General features: G+C 46.1%; 1 protein-coding gene across 2 annotated transcripts in view; it reads left to right on the top strand.

Annotated features, from left to right (window-relative positions):
• dagla (diacylglycerol lipase, alpha) overlaps positions 1–23,986 on the top strand; it is a 79,775-nt gene that overhangs the window by 28,093 nt on the left and 27,696 nt on the right. For both annotated transcript variants that reach the window (XM_060941887.1, XM_060941886.1), the window contains 8 exons: positions 31–165; positions 241–318; positions 405–529; positions 3,102–3,252; positions 3,814–3,897; positions 3,982–4,059; positions 8,041–8,121; positions 8,763–8,905. In XM_060941887.1, the coding sequence (XP_060797870.1) occupies positions 31–165; positions 241–318; positions 405–529; positions 3,102–3,252; positions 3,814–3,897; positions 3,982–4,059; positions 8,041–8,121; positions 8,763–8,905 (875 nt within the window). The remainder of the gene's footprint in view (positions 1–30; positions 166–240; positions 319–404; positions 530–3,101; positions 3,253–3,813; positions 3,898–3,981; positions 4,060–8,040; positions 8,122–8,762; positions 8,906–23,986) is intronic.

Genomic DNA, 23,986 nt, shown 5'->3' with positions numbered 1-23,986 from the left:
AACGTGCTTTGCTCTGTTGTGCTTCCTCAGGACGCCTACTCGGAGGTGGCGAGCCTCTTCGCCGAGTTCTTCAGGGATCTGGACATCGTACCCAGTGACATCATCGCTGGCCTGGTGCTGCTCAGGCAGCGACAGAGAGCCAAGAGATCCGCCATCTTGGACCAGGTACAAGTCAGAGCTGGCAAAATTCACACACTAAATGCATGAGAATCAAAATTCACTTGTGTTTCTGTCCTTCAGGGAAACAACGATATTTTAGCCTTTCTGTCCGGGATGCCGGTAACACGAAGTACACGCTACCTGGACCTCAAAAACTCAGTGAGAGCACGAATGTGAAAACCTGTTCCTGTTGTGAAGTGTGTGTACGTGTGTGTAACTGCTCTCTCTGTGCACCGCTCCTGCAGACGGAGATGGCCATGTATAAGGAGGTGTGTTATTACATGCTGTTTGCCATGGCGGCGTATGGCTGGCCCATGTACCTGCTGAGGAACGCGACCTGTGGCGTCTGCAGGCTGCTCAGCTCCTGCACGTAAGAGCCGCTTCACTGAGCAGGGATTTCTCAAACTCCCCCGAGTTACAAACCGGGTTTGCAGGGCAACTTCAGAATATCCTCTTTGGCTTCGTTCATTTATTTTAAAATTTAATGTTAGAAATGTGAATGTTGAAGAGTGTTAATGTTTCTTTTTAAGACAAGCCACATTTAAATTAATAGTGTGTTATTTTAGGTCTGTCGTGTTGCGGAATTCTGGATTCTGTATATAGTAGCGCAGTGGAAGGATAGAGTTTTCCATTAGAGACGCGGTTCATGAAGACAATCAAGACAACAGTGGAAAGTAAGAAAAGTGGAGCTTGTCGGTGTGTTTAACATGGCTGTGCTTGAAATCACTAAAAATGTTACGGTTCGACTCGGAAACCTGATGGAGAGGGACGTTCTGGCTCTGACGTGTCGGTTTTGAATGTTCTGGATGTGCGTGCGATCCAGCTTCCTCTGCTTGGCATCTGGCCACATCACACCACCTTGGCCTTGATTATTTTCCTATCACAGCACAACACTTCCCTCTGTGCAGGAAATGTTCCTTCAGTTTGTCGTGGTTACACATGCGTACAGTGGTGCTTGAAAGTTTGTGAACCCTTTAGAATTTTCTATATTTCTGCATAAATATGACCTAAAACATCATCAGATTTTCACACAAGTCCTAAAAGTAGATAAAGAGAACCCAGTTAAACAAATGAGACAAAAATATTATACTTGGTCATTTATTTATTGAGGAAAATGATCCAATATTACAGATCTGTGAGTGGCAAAAGTATGTGAACCTTTGCTTTCAGTATCTGGTGTGACCCCCTTGTGCAGCAATAACTGCAACTAAACGTTTGCAGTAACTGTTGATCAGTCCTGCACACCGGCTTGGAGGAATTTTAGCCCGTTCCTCCGTACAGAACAGCTTCAACTCTGGGATGTTGGTGGGTTTCCTCACATGAACTGCTCACTTCAGGTCCTTCCACAACATTTCCATTGGATTAAGGTCAGGACTTTGACTTGGCCATTCCAAAACATTCACTTTATTCTTCTTTAACCATTCTTTGGTAGAACGACTTGTGTGCTTAGGGTCGTTGTCTTGCTGCATGACCCACCTTCTCTTGAGATTCAGTTCATGGACAGATGTCCTGACATTTTCCTTTAGAATTCACTGGTATAATTCTGAATTCATTGTTCCATCAATGATGGCAAGCCGTCCTGGCCCAGATGCAGCAAAACAGTCCCAAACCATGATACTACCACCACCATGTTTCACAGATGGAATAAGGTTCTTATGCTGGAATGCAGTGTTTTCCTTTCTCCAAACATAACACTTCTCATTTAAACCAAAAAGTTCTATTTTGGTCTCATCCGTCCACAAAACATTTTTCCAATAGCCTTCTGGCTTGATCATGTGATCTTTAGCAAACTGCAGATGAGCAGCAGTGTTCTTTTTGGAGAGCAGTGGCTTTCTCCTTGCAACCCTGCCATGCACACCATTGTTGTTCAGTGTTCTCCTGATGGTGGACTCATGAACATTAACATTAGCCAATGTGAGAGAGGCCTTCAGTTGCTTAGAAGTTACCCTGGGGTCCTTTGTGACCGCGCCGACTATTACACGCCTTGCTCTTGGAGTGATCTTTGTTGGTCGACCACTCCTGGGGAGGGTAACAATGGTCTTGAATTTCCTCCATTTGTACACAATCTGTCTGACTGTGGATTGGTGGAGTCCAAACTCTTTAGAGATGGTTTTGTAACCTTTTCCAGCCTGATGAGCATCAACAGCGCTTTTTCTGAGGTCCTCAGAAATCTCCTTTGTTCGTGCCATGATACACTTCCACAAACATGTGTTGTGAAGATCAGACTTTGATAGATCCCTGTTCTTTCAATAAAACAGGGTGCCCACTCACACCTGATTGTCATCCCACTGATTGAAAACACCTGACTCTAATTCACCTTCAAATTAACTGCTAATCCTAGAGGTTCACATACTTTTGCCACTCACAGATATGTAATATTGGATCATTTTTCCTCAATAAATAAATGACCAAGTATAATATTTTTGTCTCATTTGTTTAACTGGGTTCTCTTTATCTACTTTTAGGACTTGTGTGAAAATCTGATGATGTTTTAGCTCATATTTATGCAGAAATATAGAAAATTCTAAAGGGTTCACAAACTTTCAAGCACCACTGTATGTTACTGATGTAATGAAACGTTTAAATGTTAGTGTACATGTTCCTTTTATTATAAAATTGTAGTGCTGTTCAGGCTCGGGAGTCACACAAATTTTGTATTGTCCATTTGCCCAAAAAAGTTTGCGAAGCCCTGACCTAGCGTGTGGTCCTTTTCTGTGGAGATACAGGCATTAAAAATTATCATATGCTTCTTTATTTAGCAATAAACTTGTTTAAACAATAAGGCTGTAAATGTGAATATGTTTGAATACTCTATTACGGGTGAGGTTAATTGGTTTAACGGTGGCATAGAAACGAGAACAGCTGTAACAAGGGGAATTTGTTTCTTTCTTTCTTTTCTCCAAGATTGATCTCTCTCTCTCTCTCTCGCTCTCTCTCGTTAGCTGTACATCCGGCTCCAGGTCTCGTCTCTCTCAGTCTGTAACAGTAGAAGAGGATAACTGCTGCGGCTGTAACGTCCTTGCTATCCGGCGCCAGTTTTTGGACCGAGACCTTAAACAGGTTCAGATCGTCTACACGTCCTGCCACGATGCGGTGAGAGAATCCAAACATCCAGACACAAACATGTCACACACATACTCTGTTATAAATGACCCCGAAGCTGTATCGTGTCCGGTTTCTCATTTTTAGTTTCAGAGGAGTGCTCACAAGCGCCCTCTAGCGGCATTTATTGGACTGCGAACAAGTAACCTCTGTTCCCCATATAATCCTTATGAGTGTGTGAGTGAGTAATGTGGTGTGTGTGTGTGTGTGGTACTTCATGACTCTCAGCAATAGCGAGTCATCATGAAGGTCCTGAACACTACCAGAGGAGGGGTGAGCTGGGGTTTCCCAGGATCCCACTACAAATATAAGCAACAGGATGTGATGTCATGCTCACAGCAGCTTTTTTTTTTCTCCATCATTCAGATGGCTATTGACGTTATGTCGATTTTCCGTTGCCACATTTGAACCTCCTGATTGGTCCCTGAGAGGAAGTTCTGGGCTCTGGCTTTTCTGTCTCGTGTTCCTCATGTGGTATTTTGCTCGATCTTCTGTTGGGTTACATGGACATGCAGACTGACGCTGATAAAATAACAGGATTGTGATTTTTAGGTTTATGAGACGCCTTTCTATGTAGCAGTAGATCACGGCAAGAAGAAAGTCGTCATCAGCATCAGAGGAACGTTGTCGCCTAAAGTGAGCTCTCACTCTCTCACACACAAACAAACAAATGACCTACTGATGTAACCCTTTCAGTTTCTTCCTCTCTCTCTCTTTCAGGATGCTCTGACTGATCTCACTGGAGATTCAGAGCGCTTGCCTGTGGATGAACATCATGGTGTCTGGCTTGGGCATAAGGTTTATACACACACACACACACACACACACACACACACACACACACACACACACACACACACTCCAATCCCTGTCACTCACATTTATTACGGCACGGGTTGCTAGTTCAGCCTCACAGCTGGCTCGACCCCGTCGCAGATTCTGGCGCCACTTGTCTCGGTTTTGTGTCTCTTCATACCAGGTTGTACTGTTGATGGCAAATAGCTTCATATCGTCTTTCACGCAATCTTTCCATCTTTTTTTGGCCATCCACGTTCTCTGGTGCCATTCTTTAGTTTTCCAAACAAAAATTGTTTTGGGATGTGGTCCTCTTCCATCCTTGATACATGGCCTACCCACCATAGGCGATTTGTTCTCAGCATTGTATCCACAGTTGTTGAGTTGGCTCTTGACAGTACCTCTTGGTTGGTGATATGTTGCCACCAGTTGATGTTCATGATGCGACACAGGGACTGTTGGTGAAACACTTCTAGTCTGTGGGTGTGATTAGCTAGAGTGGCCCAGGTTTCGCTGCCATATAAGATAGTAGGGAGGACAACAGCTTTGTATACTGCAAGCTTTGTTATTATGGAGAGTCTCGATCATTTCCAGCACCTTGAATCAAAGGACTTGTAGGCTGCTACAGCACAAGATATCCTCCTACTGATTTCATGGTCCAGTGAGGCATCGTCAGACACTACACCACCAAGGTATGTGAACTTGTGAACCTGCTTAAGCTTGTAATCATCCAACATGATAGGAGGGGGGTCATCACAGTTCTGGTGGAGGACTTCTGTTTTTTCCTTGCTGATTGTCAAGCCCCAACTAGAGCATGCAGTGTTCAGTGAGTGTGTGGTGGCTTGGAGATCTTCAACTTTATCGGTAGCACATGAGGCATCATCAGCATATAGGAATACGCCTCGGGTTGTGGCGGGTACAGACTTATTCTTCAGGCGTCTAGTATTGAAAAGTTTCCCATCTTGTTTGTGTTTGATTTTGACACCAAAGTTTGGCTGGTCTTTGAAAGCATGCCTGAGCACATAGGTGAAGAACAGGATGAACAAGGTTGGAGCTAATATACAGCCTTGCCGGAGGCCAGCAGTCACTTCAAATGGTTCTGTGTACTCTCCATTGATCGAGATCCTTGCGTTCATGCCATCATGAAAGCTTTGGATGATGTTGACTACCTTGTTGGGGATACCAATCTTCCGGAGGAGGCCCCACATAAGTGGTCTGTTCACCGTGTCAAAGGCCTTGACGAGATCCAGAAAGATTATGTGAAGTTCACAATGTTGCTCTCTGCTTTTTTCTAGAAGTTGACGTAGGGCAAACATCATATCATTCGTGGATCTTCTGCCTCAAAAGCTGGATTGTGCTTCAGGGAGGTGCTTCTCAACATGAGGCCATATTCTGTTGAGGATTACCCGGACATAGAGTTTACCAACAACAGAGAGGAGCGTTATTCCCCTGTAATTTCCACATGTAAAACGGCATTGTTTCTTGAAGAGTGTGACAATGTCTCCATCTCTAAAGGCTTGTGGGACCCGTTCTTCCTCCCAGATGGTGGTAAGTAGGGAGTGTAGCTGTCTGAGCAGAGGTTCATCTCCAGCCTTGAGGACCTCACTAGGGATGGCATCTGGTCCTGGAGCTTTATCTGGGGCTAACTGTTTTAGGGCTTTAGCTAATTCTTCAATGGATGGAACTGAGTTGAGACTTGTTATCACTTCTTCTTCTGGGATGTTGTCAAGGACTGAGGGGTCGGCTGTACTGTGTTGGTTGAGTAGGCTGCTGAAGTGTTCTTTCCATCTTGCAAGGATCTCATCCTTCTCGGTTAAGCTGTTGCCATTGGTGTCATTGATGGGACTTAAGCCAGATGTCTGCCTGTTGGTAACCAACTTGATGGCCTTGAAGAACCCTTTGAAGTTGTGACGTTCAGCACAGGATTCAATGTCTTTAGCTTGGGCAAGCCACCAATCATTCTTCATCCTGCGGAGCTCTCTCTGGCATTTGTTTCTGACCTGCTGATATTTCTGCTTGGTCTGAGGAGTGTTGTCACGGAGATAGGTCTGGAAGGCTTGGTGTTTCCCTTCCAGCAGGTTCTTTATGGTGTGGTTGTTTTCATCAAACCAGTCACGATGTCTTCTTTTCTGAGTACCTAGAGTTTCCTTGGAGCTGTTGTATAGGGAACTCTGTAAAGACTCCCAGTGTTGATCAAGTCCATTGGTGTTGATGCTGGTAAGGTTCTCTGCGAGTTTCTTCTGGAAATCTTTCATGATGACAGGGTCCTTAAGTCTTGCTGTGTTAGGTTTCTTTGGGCCTGCATTCCTCTTGCGCTGTCTGGATATGTGGAAGTGCAGTTTGAGCCGCGCACAGACAAGCCTGGGGTCTGTCCAGCAGTCAGTGCTGCGCCGCACATACAAGTCAATCACATCACTCTTGAAATGTTGACTGATGATGATGTAATCAATCATGTGCCAACGGTTAGATCTGGGATGCTTCCAAGTACCTTTGTGGATGTCAGGATGTGCAAAAAGTGTGTTGGTGATGGTAAGGCCAAACCTTGTGCACATCTCAATCAGCATGAAGCCTTATGAGTTGACATTTCCTAACCCATGGGGGCCAATGGTATTGGGCCAAGTGGTGGCATCAGATCCTACTCTCGCATTAAAGTCACCCAGCAGAAATAATCTGTCTCCATGAGGGACTTGGGATGAAAGTTGGTCATAGAAAAGGATCTTTTTTTCCATGGGTCTCTTAAATATTTGCACGTAGACACTTATGATGGTGGCATTGCAGTGTCTTCCAAGCTTTACACGCATAGTCATCATCCTGGAGTTTCACACCTGGCCAGGCAATCATGGAGGGACAGAGCTTGGTTTTGAGAACTATGACAAGACCTTCAAGTTTGTGGTCATCAGTGCTCCGTCCTGAGTGGTAAAAGGTGTAGTTGCCATCAGTAAACTCTCCTTCACCAGGTATGCAGCACTCACTCAAACAGGCTATATCAATGCTGAGGTGGTCTAACTTAGCTGCTACCAGAGCAGATCTACGCTCTGGAGCTTGTCCTATGTGTTGTTGCAGTGTCTGACAATGTGCGCACATTCCATGATGTGATCTTAACTTGAGAGATGAAGTTACGCGCACGTCTGGGCTTATCAGAGGCACGGGTTCCAGATGGGTTTGCCTGAGGCTCGTCATGGTTGCCAGATGGTTGCCCAAGTGTACAACATAGAGGTTGTTGATGTTCTTGACTAGGGCTCGTTGTGGGTATAGTAAACATGAGCTGAGGTTGCAAGCCTTTGCTCACGTGCAAGCAGGCTGCCTACTTCCGTACTTGCGTCCTCCACAGGTGCTGTTGCAGAATGGAACTACAAGAGCTGCATATTGGTGCAATGTTTGCATGTGAAGCGGTCAATTGTAGAGCCAGCAGGCTGACACCTGACGGCACTGACCCAAGCATACTGGGCCAGCTTGAGATAGCCAGCACTCTTGGAACCTTCTGCCCAGGTATATATGGTACCTCCATGCTTCATCAAGAGCAGGCCAAGGCACGCATAATGATGCTGCTTTGGCAGGGGCATGGACCCCTGATGCAAAATAACAGGGACAGGGCCACTGTTTTGCTGACCTGTTTTGCATGCTGGCTGTTAGCTCGCGAGGAGCTCATCCGCCCTTTGTCAGGTCTTGTTTTTAATCCTGCTGGGTGACATGCCATCATCCTCACCAGCATTACACTGGTGGGGAAGCCGGTTTAGACGCCGACTACCCATCCATGCGGCAGGTTGTACTGGGTTACATGTTACCAGTAGCAAGGTATCCTGACCCTGACCTGACCTCAATATAACCCTGACCTATAATATATATATATATATATATATATATATATATATATATATATATATATATACAGAAATGCAAGATTTTCTGTAACACCCAAAGACATACATTCAGCTTCACAAAAGCAATCTGTTAAGCTCTCTCTTTCTCTCTCTCTTGCTGCAGGGAATGGTTTACTCAGCAGAGTACATTAAGAAGAAACTGGAGCAGGAGATGATTCTGTCTCAGGCTTTTGGCAGAGATTTGGTATGTTGGACGTGAAGGACACCTCCCCTTGAACCACACATTTAATTTGTTATAAACATATTTATCGCACTGTGCAGGAGGGAAAAGAAAATCTCAGTCACTGTTTATCTCACCGACTAAAATGACTAACGCTCCGCCACATCTCTCGTTCAGTAGAGGTGAACCAGCAGGTATTAATCACAGTGCAGGACTTCGCTTTTTAAACGTTTCTACTGCAGGAGGATTTAAATCAAGGCGTTTCGTGGTCATGTGGTAACGTGAGCCGGTTAGAGTAAAGAACAAAACTAAACCTGCACTGATCATGTAACAGCATGAGGATTAAACTGTAACCCATCGATTCAGCGATGTTCATTTCACTAGACTTAAACAATTTACATTCAAGTTAAAATGAGAAATAAACAGGAGGTGGGCACGATACTGAGCTGAATATTCAGTGACTTGTGAAATCTCACCGCAGCAGAGTTGGCGCAGTAGATGATACCCATAATGCATTGCTCATTAGCAATTAGCGGTTTGTAGTCTCAGGGAACATGCACACAAAAATAAAGCTAGAAGTCAAACAAACAGATAAGATGTCGCATGCCTTAGTTTGATGCCTCCTCATGTTTCTGTTTTGTAGTATTTTGCCTTTTTCCCCCCAGAGTAAAGGAACCATGCACTATGGCCTGGTGATCGTGGGTCACTCTCTCGGTGCCGGCACCGCTGCCATCCTGTCCTTCCTGCTCCGCCCCCAGTATCCCACGCTGCGCTGCTATGCTTACTCTCCACCGGGAGGCCTGCTCAGGTCAGGCAACACACACACACACACACACACACACAGGATTCATGTTCATTACTCACTGCATGGCTTATTAAAGCACACAGAGGTGATGTGATGATGGCGACAGGGAGAAACAGTGATAACTGTTACGATACACAACGCATGAGAGAGCGAGAACCCTAAAGGATCTGAACCTTCCTCAAAAAACACATGTATTCATTTCTTTTGAAAGAACCTCCTTAAAATTCAAGCATTTATATTTCTAATAGTTTGTTTTGCTGTCAAATATAGAATACAATAGCTGTAATGATATATATTGTGTGGTGATAAATCATGATACAATTTTATGACTGATAAATCAATTTTATGATGTATACAATCGATGAAATAAAAAAATTAATTGCGATGATTATTAGGCTGCGTAATCTCTTAGTTCTATTTCATTTCTACTGACCACCAGAAGCGGTCCTTTAAGCACCTGGATGTACATGCAGGTCGAGTGTTTGCATCAACAAAGTCACGTGTGACCTGGGTGACATATGCCCCCTGCCCTGGCACTAAAGGCACGTTCACCCAGGAAGTGACCTCTTGCTATCTTCTCGCGTTATTAAGTAGGTTTCAGGAATGTACAGGAATTGCTGGTAACCTTGTCACTCAAGATGAGGTGGAGCTGTGAGCTTTCACCCTCCAAAGACTGCGATTAGCCTTTTATTTACAGTTAAGTGTGTTCCGTAGGCTTTCGAGCAAGCCACGGATGGTGTTATATGACAACAGGTGTGTGTGTGTGTGTGTGTGTGTGGCAACACAGTCAGTCAGGCTAGCCCAACTAGAGAGCAAAATAAGCTCTCAATTTCCCTCTGCACAGAGGAACAGCGCTGTCTCCTAGTGCACACAAGCGCCACAGATCTGAGTTACGTGAGGCCCCCACTAGGGGCAAATGCAGGAAAGTAGATCCCCTGGTCCAAAAGGTTGATCCTTTGGCCTCTGAGTTTGCAGAGATTAAGACCCTTCTACTTAATCTGCAACAACCTAGTGCACAGCCTGCTAGCATACCCACTATAGCCGTGCAACAGTCTCCTTCTGAGGCACTGCCTCCGGTATGGTCACCGGCCTTTGAGATCCAGGAGGAAGATGCTCTCTCCATTAGGACTTCAGAGAAACCTAGTTCTCAGCGGTAAGGGTGTTGAGGAGGGGGTAGAGGAGAACTCCCACTTCTCTCATCCCAACCCCCAGGAGATGAGCCACAGTTCACTGATGGGCTCTGAGACTAGCCAGACATCAGTCAGGCCTGCTGTGAAGATGGCTCTACCATGTCTGGGGTTGGATGCAGCACCAGCCCAGGTGACTCCTGAAAGTGCCCTTTTCAAGAAGACCTCTCAGTCTGCACCTTTCTGTGTCCCACCTTCAGCCCTGTATATTGAGGAGCTGCAGAGATGCTGGGCTGACCCCAGATGTTTTTCTCATCTCCCCAGCGATTGCAGAGCACTGGCTAGCATGCAGGATGCAGCTGATCACAGCCTAGATCGCATGCCCAATATAGAGCCAGCTGTTGCTGTCCTGATGCTGTCACCTGATGAAGCACTTTGGCCCAATGCACACTGTCCCCGACCCCAATGCCATTTGACAGATGATCTGATTGTAAGGAACTATGACACAGCAGCTCGTATTGGACACATTGGGAATTCTATGTCACACCTTATACTTGCCCTGTCCCAGACATTGCAGACCTCTGTGTGAACCCTTCTGCCCAGAGCCTGAGTGATGCCTTTTTGCAGACGTTTGCCGATATGACAAGACAGTTGGGTAGGCTAAAGTCAGTGTTCTCCCCACAGCGCTTTTGCGTGCCGGGGCCGACACACTTTAATTTCATGCCGACACGTTATTATTTTTTTTTTTGCTCCAACACTCGCTAAAAAATCATGTCAGATTTCTATCTTGCGATGTTTGGGGCATATTTTGAAGGAAAATCAGTGTTTTGGGCCGGTTTGCTGCCAGGATACACTCAGGCAGACTGGAAATACCCCAGGGAAATCCCCAATCACAATAAATGCCCTCAATCACTTTTCTGCTGCATTGGTACCATGACACTTCAGTGCGCGGGTGAGCACCCTTGCACTAACATCACATTTACCTTAGCAGCCATTGCTACCATATGCCTGGGGGACAAGCAACCTTTGTTTACATACTGTTCACATACTGAAGACAAGCGAAGATGTCTGGTGTCTGTTGCCCGAAGAAAACTACAGCTTAAAAAGCTTTACTACCGGACTACTTGGACAATTTTTGTCAGAAAGAAGCAAAGGATAGAAATATGCAGAAATTAGAGTTTATTAGTGGTTATGATCCATACAAAATTCCTCGAGTGGAGTGATGGTGCAGATTTGTGGCCTAGCATTAGCTACATGTTGAAATATACCTTCTTTTTCCCAAATGGTCCCGACACAGAAGAACAGTGAAACTACAAAAGCAAGAAAACTTTTTTTGTGTAAAATGTTTTTCCTAACATCAGCTTTTTGGAACAGAATGTTGCGAAAGCCAAAGCATTTACTTTCAAAGAACTCCTACCTGAACTGTGGGCTTGATGGTATTCTGGCCCTCCATGTCTCAGTAACTCCACGGATATCTAGTTACACAACTATTTGCACTCTATCATTTATAAAGTGATACTTAGTCTTGTTAAAACAATACCTGAAGTGGGTTGTGTGAGGGTTTTTTTTTGTAAAATAACAGAATATCTTGCTTGAGACTTTCAAACAATATTGCAAGATTTTAATTTTATCTAATAGTGGATGGTACAATAATTACAAATACTCACAGAATCAGCACATTCCAGTTGTAGCTGTAGTCGTATAGTAACTATAATCATCTTTGTAATAATAATTTCAATAAACGGTTTAGGCTCAGTTCCCGCTTCATTTATTCTCGATTCAAAAGGCACAACTGAGTCACACAGGTTGATAAGTGTGTAACGAACAATAACAATTTTATCCAAAGTATTAAGTAGGCCTAAGTATAAAGGGCATTTGTGCAGTAAATGCAGTCTGCAGGGTTTTTTTTTTTTCTAACTGTAACAGAACTCATATTTAAACTTTTGGTTAGTGGTGTCCTGGCAGTGGTTCAGGTAATAAAACAGCATTATTATATAATACTGTAACAGTTCCTGATGTGGGTGGAGCACAGAAGCACGGCAGGCGAGAGTTGATGTTTACACAAACACTTTATTGAGCTTTCTTTCTTTCTTTCTTTCTTTCTTTCTTTCTTTCTTTCTTTCTTTCTTTCTTTCACTCACTCACTCACTCACTCACTCACTCACTCACTCACACATGCGTTATGGTCAGGGAGAGAGCCTTTTCTCTGCTCTCTCTCCTTTTATGCTCCATCCCTGTAACACACACACACACACACACACACACACACACACACACACACATTAAGTGACAGCAAGTGGAATGACTTAGACACTTACCTTCCCCAACCCCGCCCTCCATTCACAGACTGCTGCTTGGCCACACCCCCGCTGCCACATACCCCCACCGCCCGACTCAGGCTGGGGAGCCGTCCGGCCTGAAGCTGACTCCCCCCCGAATTTAAATGGCTGGAGGGTGAGATACCAACGGGTGATCCGCGCATTGGCATCCTTCATGCGGTGGAGCCACTGGAGGGGCACGTGGTCCGAACAGAGAGTGAAAGGGCGCCCGAGCAGGTAGTATCGGAGGGCGAGGACCACCCACTTGATGGCAAGACACTCCTTCTCAATTGTGCTGTGCTTGCTTTCGCACATCGACAGTTTCCAGCTGATGTACAGCACAGGGCACTCCTCGCCCTCCACCTCCTGGGACAAAACGGCCCCCAGACCTCTGTCCGATGCATCAGTCTGCAAAATAAAGGGGAGAGAGAAGTCAGGGGAGTGTAAAAGTGGCCCCCCACACAGTGCAACTTTTATGCCAGAGAAGGCCTGTTGGCACTGCTCCGTCCACTGGACCGGATCTGGAGCCCCCTTTTTAGTGAGATCAGTTAGTGGGCTGGTGACATCCGAATAATTAGGTAGAAACCTACGATAATAGCCAGCCAGCCCCAAGAACCGTCTTACCTCCTTTTTGGTCTTGGGCCTCGGGCAGGCCGCAATCGCTGCAGTCTTGTTAAGTTGGGGATGCACCTGCCCATGGCCCAAGTGGAACCCCAGATACCGTACTTCCACCCACCCAATTGCACACTTTTTCAGGTTAGCTGTGAGGCCCACTCGCCTCAGCGACTTTAGAATGGCCCTCAGGTGTTCCAAGTGCCACGGCCAATCATGACTGTAGATTATTATGTTGCCTAGATAGACGGCTGCGTAGGCAGCGTGAGGGCGGAGGACCCTGTCCATAAGCCGTTGGAACATAGCGGGTGCCCCAAATAACCCAAAAGGGAGCGTGACAAATTGGTGTAAACCAAACGGTGTGGAAAAGGCCGTTTTCTCTCAGGATAAAGGAGTCAAGGGGATCTGCTAATATCCCTTTGTTAAATCCAGTGTCGAATAAAAGCAAACAGCACCTAACCGATCAAGCAACTCATCAATGCGAGGCACTGGGTATGCATCAAATTTAGACACCGTGTTGACCTTTTCTATAGTCCACACAGAACCGGACTGACCTGTCGGTCTTGGGAACCAGGACCACTGGGCTGCTCCAGTCACTGTGGGACTCCTCAATTATGCTCATTTTGAGCATGGCCTTGAGTTCATCCCGAGCAACCTTTTTCTTGTGTATGGGCAAGCGGTAAGGGTGGCTATGCACTACCACCCCTGGGAGCATTTCGATGTGGTGTTCTATGAGGTGGGTACTACCAGGAAGGGGCAAGAACACGTCGGAAAATTCCTTTTGCAACTTGGCTACCTCCATGAGTTGGGCCAGTGAGAGGTGGACTCCACAAGGGACTGGAGTGGTCCGAGATGTTATCTTTTTCACCTCTGGCCCCAGCTCTGCCTTCTCCGGGACTACTGACGCCAACGCCACGGGGACCCACTCATTCCAGCATTTTAAAAGGTTGAAGTGGTAGATTTTCAGTGCTCCGCCTCTATCCGTTCGCCTCACCTCATAGTTGACGTCCCCGACTCGCCGTGTGACCTTGAAGGGCCCTTGCCACTTGGTGACTAATTTGGAGCTCGATGTGGGCAATAATATGAGCACTTTGTCTCTCGGTATTCACTCTCTAAGGCACGTGCCCCTGTCATACAGCCGGCTTTGATGTTCTTGTGCCTGCCGCAAATTCTCCTGGGTTAGGTGCGTGAGGGTGTGGAGTTTTGCGCTCAGGTCGAGAACGTACTGGATTTCATTTTTACTAGGTGAAGGTCCCACCTCCCAATTTTCCCGTAGCGCGTCCAGAATGCCACGCGGCTTATGCCCATATAATAATTCAAAGGGAGAAAACCCTGTGGAGGCTTGCGGGACCTCTCATACTGTGAATAACAGGGGCTCGAGCCACTTATCCCAATTACACGCATCTTCACTTAGGAATTTCCAAATTATGTTCTTAAGTGTTTGGTTAAATCGCTCTACTAAGCCATCCGTTTGTGGGTGATAGACACTGGTGTGGATAGACTTAATTTCCAATAATCTATACAGTTTGCGCAGTGTACGTGACATAAATTAAGTGCCTTGGTCTGTCAGGATTTCTTTCAGAATCCCGACCCGGGAGATAAAGCGGAAGAGCGCTTCCGCAATACTGTATGCTGAGATATTGCGGAGAGGCACTGCTTCTGGATATCACATTGCATAGTCCACCAGAACTAAAATAAAGCGATATCCCCGTGCTGACCGATCTAATAGCCCGACAAGATCCATCCCAGTTCGCTCAAACGGGGTCTCGATTAGAGGAAGCTGGCACAACGGCGCTTTTGGAGTGGCCGCAGGATTTACTAATTGGCATTCACAGCATGCTGCACACCACCGACGGACATCCCCGCAAATCCCTGGCCAATAGAACTGGGCCATTATTTGGGCTAGTGTTTTATCTTGCCCTAAGTGTCCAGCCATGGGATTAAAGTGAGCCGCATGGAATACGAGTTCCCTACGGCTCTTTGGGATTAACAACTGGGTTATTTGTTCATTAGTTTGAGTGTCCTGCGTCACTCAATACAATCCATCTTTAATAATGGCAAAATAAGGGAAGGTCGGTGCTGCACTTGGCTGAAGAGTTTGACCATTGATTACTCTCACTTGGTCAAACGCATGCCGCAGAGTCTCGTGTCGCGACTGCTCTAACGGGAAATCCCCAAGGGAATCCCCAAGAGAGGGAGGAGGAGCGGGCTGCTCCTCAATCTGATCCGGTGTTGATGCAGACGGCTCTGTGACAGCTTCTCCAGCCAATGCCACATTGGGATCTTCCCATGACCTACTAGTGCAGGACCCACTACGTATTAAATATTCCATCAGTTTTTTAAACCCTGGCCAATCAGTACTCAAAACCAACGAGTGGGTGAGACGAGGACTACCCGCCGCCTTTACTCTATGCATTTGGCCCCGGAATAGAATACTGACAGACACTAAGGGATAATTGTGAACATCCCCATGCACACACAACACTTTCACTGCTTGTGCTCTCCCCAATGCCTCACCTTGAATCTCACTGGCAATAAGAGTCTTTACAAGGTGTGCAGCAGCAGCGCTGTCCCCACTACAGGCTAGAGGGATGCGCATTATCCCTGTAATGGAAACTTCTAATAAACACTTCAGAACGCTTAGCAGTTGTCTTTTCAGTTATTTATTATAGTAGATCATATAAACCAGATATATATAAAATAGGAAAGGGAAAAAGAAGAAGGAGAAGACCACCTCCTGTGACGTCGAGAGTGCACTCTGAGTTGTGTCTTAGAAATGTTATCTACTATACTCTGAAGATATTCGCTTACTGCTCACGTCTGTACGTGATTGGCTCAAGATTTTCTATGAAGCTTTGTTAAAGCGTGCACCTGGAATGCTCTGATATGTGCAGGCGGATGCATAGTTAGGGAGAACTCAGGCACCCTGCTTATCACCACCAAGGCCACAGAAAGGCGGTTACAGCATTGGAAAAACAACTTTTCTCAGTACACTAGGCCACTTGAGCTCAACACACAGAAACACAGAGAATAGGAATGTTCATTCACTAAATTTCCCTCACATTTCCCCCCCTTTTTATCCTACAGTCTAATTACTAAAAGAAAGAAATGTACACAATTTCAGTGGTAAGAGTTCCCAGAGAGATTCGACTTAACACGTCATTGAGTGTACAGGGATAATGCTAAGGCTGTTTTGTAAGACACAGACGTCTTAAGTTAATGCTAGCAAGCTATATACATAGATCAGGAAACAATAGAACAGGAAACAACCACAAATGAAAGTGTTTTAAGTTAGGGCTAATTTCATGTCAGCTGTGCTGATGTCATCAAACGGTGGGTTATAGTCTTCGCGTGGGTTTGGAGGCCAGTCAGGCAAGTCGTCTGGGTCTATTTTCACCATCTGGTAACCAATATTTGTCAGCTGCCTCTGAAACACAGACATACAACATTGACAGAAAACAGGGAGCAAACATAGCATCACAATCACTAAGCCCAGGACCGGTATGGTGGATAGAATCAGAGTCTTCCATCCACTAAACCAATGCCACCAGCTGTCTTCGACTCCTCTGTGTTCATCTGCTCGTAATTGTTCAGCAACCTTGTGCATCTTGTTCAGTGCCTCAGTGATGTTACCATGATTCCCGTCATTTTCAGGAATGTATGTACAACAATGTTCTCCTATCATGACACACACTCCACCTTCCTTTGCCAAAAGGATGTCAAGGGCCATGCGATTCTGTGTTGTCATTAATCTGAGTGCAGTCAATTCAGTTCTCATGCCCTCCATGGCCTCTATGGTTGAATTCACAAACTGTGCCAGTCTATAATGCACCACCTCAAGTTCATTCCAGAGTTGTGTTATCCCATACTGTGGAAACAGTGCCTGGAAGAATTTCTTCACCTTGGGTTGCAGTTGATGTTCTGGAGGAGGAAAATCATCGTCGGTGCTTCTGCACCGTCTGCCACTCGCCTCAGGGGTTGCTATTATTAGGAGCGCATCTAATTGGATCAGGGCGCACATGCCTTTCCAGTCTACCGGGAGGAAGTTGTACACATGGTGACCACACTTCCACTGCCAGCCTGGGTAATAAAAGGTTGGACCCGCTAACTGAGTTAGATTCCCTCCTGGCCCTAAGTTACCTCCTATTGTCGCTTTTCTGCCTTGCTTGTACAGAGTGCCATTTCGTCCCGTGCAGGTCATGTTTGGATTTGGGACTGAACCCTGCACTGTGCAAACAGTTGAACACCTAGCTTCCTTGACCTTCCCCACAGGGGTAGAATTTGGATCGCCCTTTCGGCCTGCACGTAAGGTATAATTTATCTCCTTTCCTGGTTCATTTATGCTAATTTCTACTCTTGGGTTGTCTCCCCCACCTTGATACGTGACATTACAGTCTTTTTTTTTTTACATCACCACAGACAGCTTCCATCACGGCTTGCCATGCTTGCGCAGTATCCTCATCAGTTGTGCTGACGGTCTCAAACACGAATGGTTGTGTAATGGTGTGTGGCAGGGTGGAGCAAACTAGACAATTTGACCTGTTAGCCTGTTTAGCTGTAAAAGTAGCATACTGCCAATACAAATTATGAGTTGGATGTCTCCCTTGTCTCGACTCTGTGTCAGTCTGGGTTCCCTCTATCGACCACCACACGAACCCTCCTGTGAGCCCCAGCAGGATCAGGATGCTCAGGCCCACGACTGGACCTAGCTGATTTACCTCCTTCATTTTATGTTAACTAGGTCTCTGAGTTAACCCTTGCCCTTCTTGACGTGTATTGGTGCTCAGAGGGCGGGCACACCCTATCAGCCCTCGTTCCACCTCGCCAGGGCTTGGAGAAACTCAGGACTTCTGAAACCAGTTTACTGACTAGATACTGAAATACTCTCCTCTATTGAGGGTGCAACAGCATAACTGTGCTGCCGCACTCAGTTCCACGGAACTTGCTTGCCACGTGGTTTGGATCAAGGTGGGAAAGCGGACATGTGGGGCACCTTCTAAATGATAATCGCTTACCTCTCCTCTTGAGTCTCGGGTTACCACCTGTCTCACCTTATGGTTGGGGTTCTGTGCTAAGATGTACTCAATTAACACTTCTTTCTCCTCGTTGGTGTCATTCAGATTTGTCTGCTGGGATTGTCCTCCTGGAGCTGTCACCCTGACCTCTTCGTCCGTGATAAGGAGCCACAGCCCGCCTCCTAATGGGTTACACCTTCCACTGTCCACTAATTCTCGGGTGCGTGCATGATTGATGTGATACTCGCACTGTTCCATGTAGTGATGCCTTTCTTCCTCACGAGCTTTAGTTAGCATCTGGGTCACTTAGGCCTTCCTTTTCCTCCTGCTCAGCTGGTTCAGGAACCCTCCTGCAGTGGCTAGCGTGGATCCACGTCACTCTGCCCGTGACCTTCACTGCCGTTGGGGTTGCGAGCAGGACCTGGAATGGGCCATTCCACCGTGGCTTGTTCCACTTGGTTCATTGGAAGTCCTTCACCACTGTCCAATCCCCTGGTTGTAGATCGTGCAGAGGTCCCTCAGCAGGCTTGGGAAGTGCTTCTTTTACCTGCTTGTGGATAGATTTCAAAGCAGAGGACAACATTGCACAGTAATTCAACATTGCATCATCACACAGTGTAGTGTCCGGCAGTGTTCCTTGAGCTGGTCCTATCCCCATGTTGGGTACTCGTCCAAACAGAATTTCAAATGGGCTTAACCCATGTTTAGGCCTTGTTTGCATCCTCATTTGTGTGAGTACTACAGGGAGGACCTTTGTCCATCCTTGCCCTGTTTCTGCACAAGCTTTGCTTAGTTTATTTTTAAGGGACCCATTTTCCCTCTCTACTGCTCCCGCACTGGCAGGATGGTAGGCACAATGTTGTTTCAGGTCTGTCCCTAGGGATGCTCCTATTTTCTTTAGGGCTGCATTAACAAAGGGTGTTCCATTGTCACTTAAGATTTTGCTAGGTATACCCCACCTAGGAATTATATGGAGACAATTTCGAGCAATTTGTCCCTTCTGATTGCAGTTGTAGCAGGTTGCGCCTTTTATCCAGGACGGGTCACCCCAGGTCATCCTGCCTTGGCCCCTACCTCAACCTCTTCCTCTTCCACTTTGTCCAGGCTGAGCAGTCTGGAGAAGAGTGAGAGTGGCGGCGTGTAGGTCTTGGTCTCTTTGTGTTGACTTTGTCTTCTCCTTCTCTTTCAGCAGCCTTTCTGCATGCACAGCGTACTGCTCGATCTTGGTGAGGCTGGCGGTTTCCCACAGGAGACAGAGCTGCTTTACTGACTTGGCCACTGCTGGATTCAGACCGTTCATGAAACTGTTCTGCAGGTGCGCTTCCCAGACCTCAGGAGTGCCTTCCACTCCAGCCAGGGTCACGGGTCTGGTCAGGCCACTGTGTTTCTCATGTGCGGCAGTGAGACGGGCGAGAAACGCTGACACCACTTCACCATCTTCTTCCTTACACATACTGATCTTAGTCATGTCTATATTGAAGGGAAAGGCACTGTCCAGACGAGCACAGAAAGCAGTGATGGTATCTCTGTACTCACCATTGCCAGCCGCGCTCCAGTCTGGTGTAGTCATTCGCTGGTCAGCTTCCGGCCACTCTCTGGAAACTTTGTTCCAATCTATACCCATCTTGGTCATGAGCAGGCGGCGAAGTTCATGGGTGGTCAGTCAGAATTCTCTGCAAAATATCAACAGCTCATTACCAAATCTCTTTCCTCCTACTTCTCTCACATTGGGGAGAGAAGCCATGCTTTCCTTGATATCGCCTGTCATCCAGGGTCTGTGGACTAGAAGCATGCCATCAACTCCAGCCACTTCCACCATTGGAAGAAGAAGGACTTCAGACTTTAGGTTACGGCCTTGTGGACCCACTGGTGAGCATGTGGTCAGGTCCAGGAGGGTGTCTCTTCCATCGCCATATGCAAGACCAGATCTCGTGTGCGATGGAGAAGTGAGGGGAGGCGCTGACGCTGGAGGCGGCTGGGAGAGATTCCAGAGGCTCAGTTTTTTTCTTTGTCTCGACTTCTCCCCCTTTCTGTGGGTGAGGCGCTTGTGGGAATGATGCTCCGCCTTGCTGAGGAGGCAGTGTGTGTCGGGGTGGTGGGGCAGACTCCAGATCAGAGTCCATTTGAAATTTCAAACACTGAGAAGAGGGTGAGAGCCCTGCCTGTCGTTTCTCTCTTTTGTACTCTCTCTTAAGTGTTTCTTCTTTCCATGCAGAAAACGCCCACCAGTCCCCTAAGAACTTAACATTATCTGCAGACTCTTCTTTTTCCTTCTGTTTCTTCTAACTGTCCGATCTGCCTGGGACTAAAACTGCCCTTAAGTCCTTTACCCATATATCAAACTGTGCTCAGCAATCCTCGCCATATGAGGTTTTCATAAACTGGATGTTTGGGCTGTCATCGGAACACCCAATTCTTATTTTAGCACATGTAGCCTCGGGCTTACTTGCTTCTTCCTTTTCTTTCCCTAGCTTGCCGTTGCTGTTCCCCATTGTACACTGTTATATCAATAGGTTGTGACAACAATGGCTGAGTTTCTTTATCAGGATCACAAGAAGAACAAGTTGGACTATGTCCAAAAATGCGACACAGTAATCCTTTAGGTATGTTCTTATTAGTAAGCAATTTATCTGACATTTGCCTTAAATTAAAGTAGGTATCATTTAGCACAACAATCTCAAAGACAACTCACATGTGTACAAGATCTATTTCTCTGTTTCAGAATTTGGAGGAGGACAGTACTCTGTTAATTCATCAATATTTTGCGTGTACACCGGCGTGTCTTGGTGACTTCATGATCGAACCTCTCTATCCCGTTCCTACGACAGGCCAGTTGTTCACACAGAACAAAGGGAACAAGATTCAATTCTTTACCAGTTACGAATAGCTGAACATGAATCCATCGAAACGCACCCGTACTTCCCTCGCTCAAGTAGGTGAGCCGTTACCCAGTCATCACTTAGGCGGATTTTCTCTTACAGAACCCAATAAACTACTCACGGTTTATTGTCTCAAAATTGTGTTTTATCCGTTTCGGCGAACACATTGATGGTACCACAGCTTAGCAGTCCTCCTGGGCTCGGACAAACTTCTGTCCATCTCTTACATCAGTCTTCATTGACTGGGACAATCTCTGTCCATCTCTTATATCAGTCTTCATTGACCAGGACAAATCTCTGTCTGTCTCTTGTATCAGTCTTTTTAAATACTGTTTCCACTAATTTCTTTACATAAAAATGCAAAGTTATCATGTACTGGTTCGGTGAGCCCTGACGGTCTGGTCTCTCATCCAAGTTCTCAGCTCCATACCGTAGCCTTGGGAGTGTCCCGTCGTCCGAGGATCAGACACGCAGAGCCCACCCAGGGATGCCAAATTGTAATGGAAACTTCTAATAAACACTTCAGAATGCTTAGTAGTTGTCTTTTTGGTTATTTATTATAGTAGATCATATAAACCAGATATATATAAAATAGGAAAGGGAAAAAGAAGGAGAAGAAGAAGAAGAAGAAGACACCACTTCCGGTGATGTCGAGAGTGCACTCTGAGTTGTCTCTTAGAAATGTTATCTATTATACTCTGAAGATATTCGCTTACTGCTCACGTCTGTACGTGATTGGCTCAAAATTTTCTATGAAGCTTTGTTAAAGCGTGCACCTGGAATGCTCTGATATGTGCAGGCGGATGCATAGTAGGGTGTATCAGTTGCCCCCTAAAAATGAAAAGTTCCTCCGATCATGATGCATTTTTGTTTTTATGTTCCTTTTGGTAAGAAAACACACTGGGTGAAATATTTTGACAAAATTCAAAAGTTTAATGGTGGCACCAGGAGCTCAAAGTTATGGAAAAAGCTGCTATTTTATGACTTTTATGACAAAATTTTGATCACTTTTCATGAAACATTATGGCACCTTATAGAGTATACCAAATATCTTAGATACGCATTTTTAGTACATATTCTAAATATATTATCAAGCACAGTTTGAGTTTTAGCTGTTCATTGAATCATTGTTCAACTACTTTTAAACAATATAAATGTATTATGAATCACATTAATGCTTCTCAATCCCTTGCAAAGGTTCTTAACATGATCTCTGGCTCACAAGAAATCAATAAATGGAGTCCAACATTGTGATTCAAACCTTATGCGAAAACATAAAATAAGTGTTTTTTTGGCAAAAAATGAACCTTATGGTGCCACCATTAGACTTTTGAATATGGTCAAAACATTTTACAGGATGTCTTTATTGGTGAAAAGGAACACCCAAACAAAAATGCATCAGATTTTATGAAAGTGAGGGCAACTGATGCACCCTAATGCATAGTTAGGGAGAACTCGGGCACCCTGCTTATCACCACCAAGGCCACAGAAAGGCGGTTACAGCATTGGAAAAACAACTTTTCTCAGTACACTAGGCCACTTGAGCTCAACACATAGAAACACAGAGAATAGGAATGTTCATTCACTAAATTTCCCTCACATCCCCTACCTGGATGACTGGCTGATTTTGTTCCCAGTCAAGGGTAGATGCTTTTGAGGGAATCAGGTTCACTGATTTCCCATGTCATCAAGCTAGGGCTGACAATAAATCATGAAAAGAGCTCCCTTATACCCAGTCAGCACATAGTGTTTCTCGGCATCCAGTTGGACTTGCAGCTGATGACTGCCCTGCGGATTTACAACATCCTCCAACTCATCAGTCACTTCAAGAGAGGCAGAACCCTGGCCTTCAGATAATTTCTCAGACTGCTAGGCATGCTCACAGCAGCCTCATCTGTAATCCCTTTAGGCCTTCTGTCATTGAGGTCTCTCCAGATTGGGCTGAACGATCTTTGTCTGCATCCCGCTCAACACAGATGCAAGCTGGTCAGAGTCACTGCCAGCTGCTTAAGATGCCTGCACCTATGGAGGATAAAAACATCTCACCCAGGGTGTTCCTTTAGGGTCCATACCTTCACACAGAGAGGTTGTGGCCATGGACGCCTCCCTAGCAGGGTGGGGAGCAGTGTGGCAATGCAGAATGGTCAGAGGCCAATGGAGTCCTCAGCAGCAGGAACAACACAAATGCATTGGCACTACACGCTGTTCTGCTTGCCCTCAAACATTTCCTCCCAGTGCTGGTAGGGGAACATGTCCTTATAAGGACAGACAATCCAGCTGTGGTCTACCATATAAACCACCAGGGAAGCACCAGGTCCAAACAGTCCTTAAGGATAGCGCAACAGATATTATTAGTGTGGGCCCATACTCCTATTAAGCCTGAAAGTAATACACTTACCAGGCACTCAGAACAGGGCAACAGATCTCCTATCCTGGCAATGCCCCCATCCTGGGGAATGGAGACTGCATCCTGAAGTGGTACAAGAGATTTGGCACAGATCTGGCAAGGCGGAGGTGGAGCTTTTCGCCTCACAGTCAACAACACACTGTCCCCTCTGGTATTGTCTGGGGGAATCAACAAGCCCCTTCGGCTAAGATGTGCTGGCTCATGTGTGGCCAGACTGGCTACTGTACGCTTTCCCTCCACTACCGTTAATACTGCCCACTCTAGACAGGATCCTCCGTAGGAATCACGAGGTGCTACTAATAGCCCCCAGATGGTCCAGGAGAGTGTGGTTCTCAATATTACACAGATTACTGGACAGGGAGCCCTGGTGCCTCCCTGTATGACAGGACTTCCTCTCACAGCTGGGGGGGTCAAACCTGTAATCCAAACCCAGCTCGGCTGCAACTGTGGGTCTGGCCTGTGAAGGGCCAGAGCCATTGTTAGGATCCTGTAATCCAGCAACTGTGTGGACAATCAACAGCTCCTGGACACCGTCCACCAATGAGCTCTCCACTAAACAGATAGAAGCTTTTTTCCAAATGGTGCCACGCACAAGATCAGGAACCGACATGCTGTTCTATACCAGTAATTCTCAGTTTTCTCCAGTCCTGCCTTGACAAAGGCCTTCCAACAGGGTAGATGGAATGACTGTTGGGTTCCATACTCTTGTGACCCGCTTTCTTAAGG

This window comes from Neoarius graeffei, chromosome 15 (genome assembly GCF_027579695.1).
Source record: "Neoarius graeffei isolate fNeoGra1 chromosome 15, fNeoGra1.pri, whole genome shotgun sequence".
NCBI lineage: Eukaryota > Metazoa > Chordata > Actinopteri > Siluriformes > Ariidae > Neoarius > Neoarius graeffei.
This window is presented reverse-complemented; position numbering and strand designations above follow the sequence as displayed.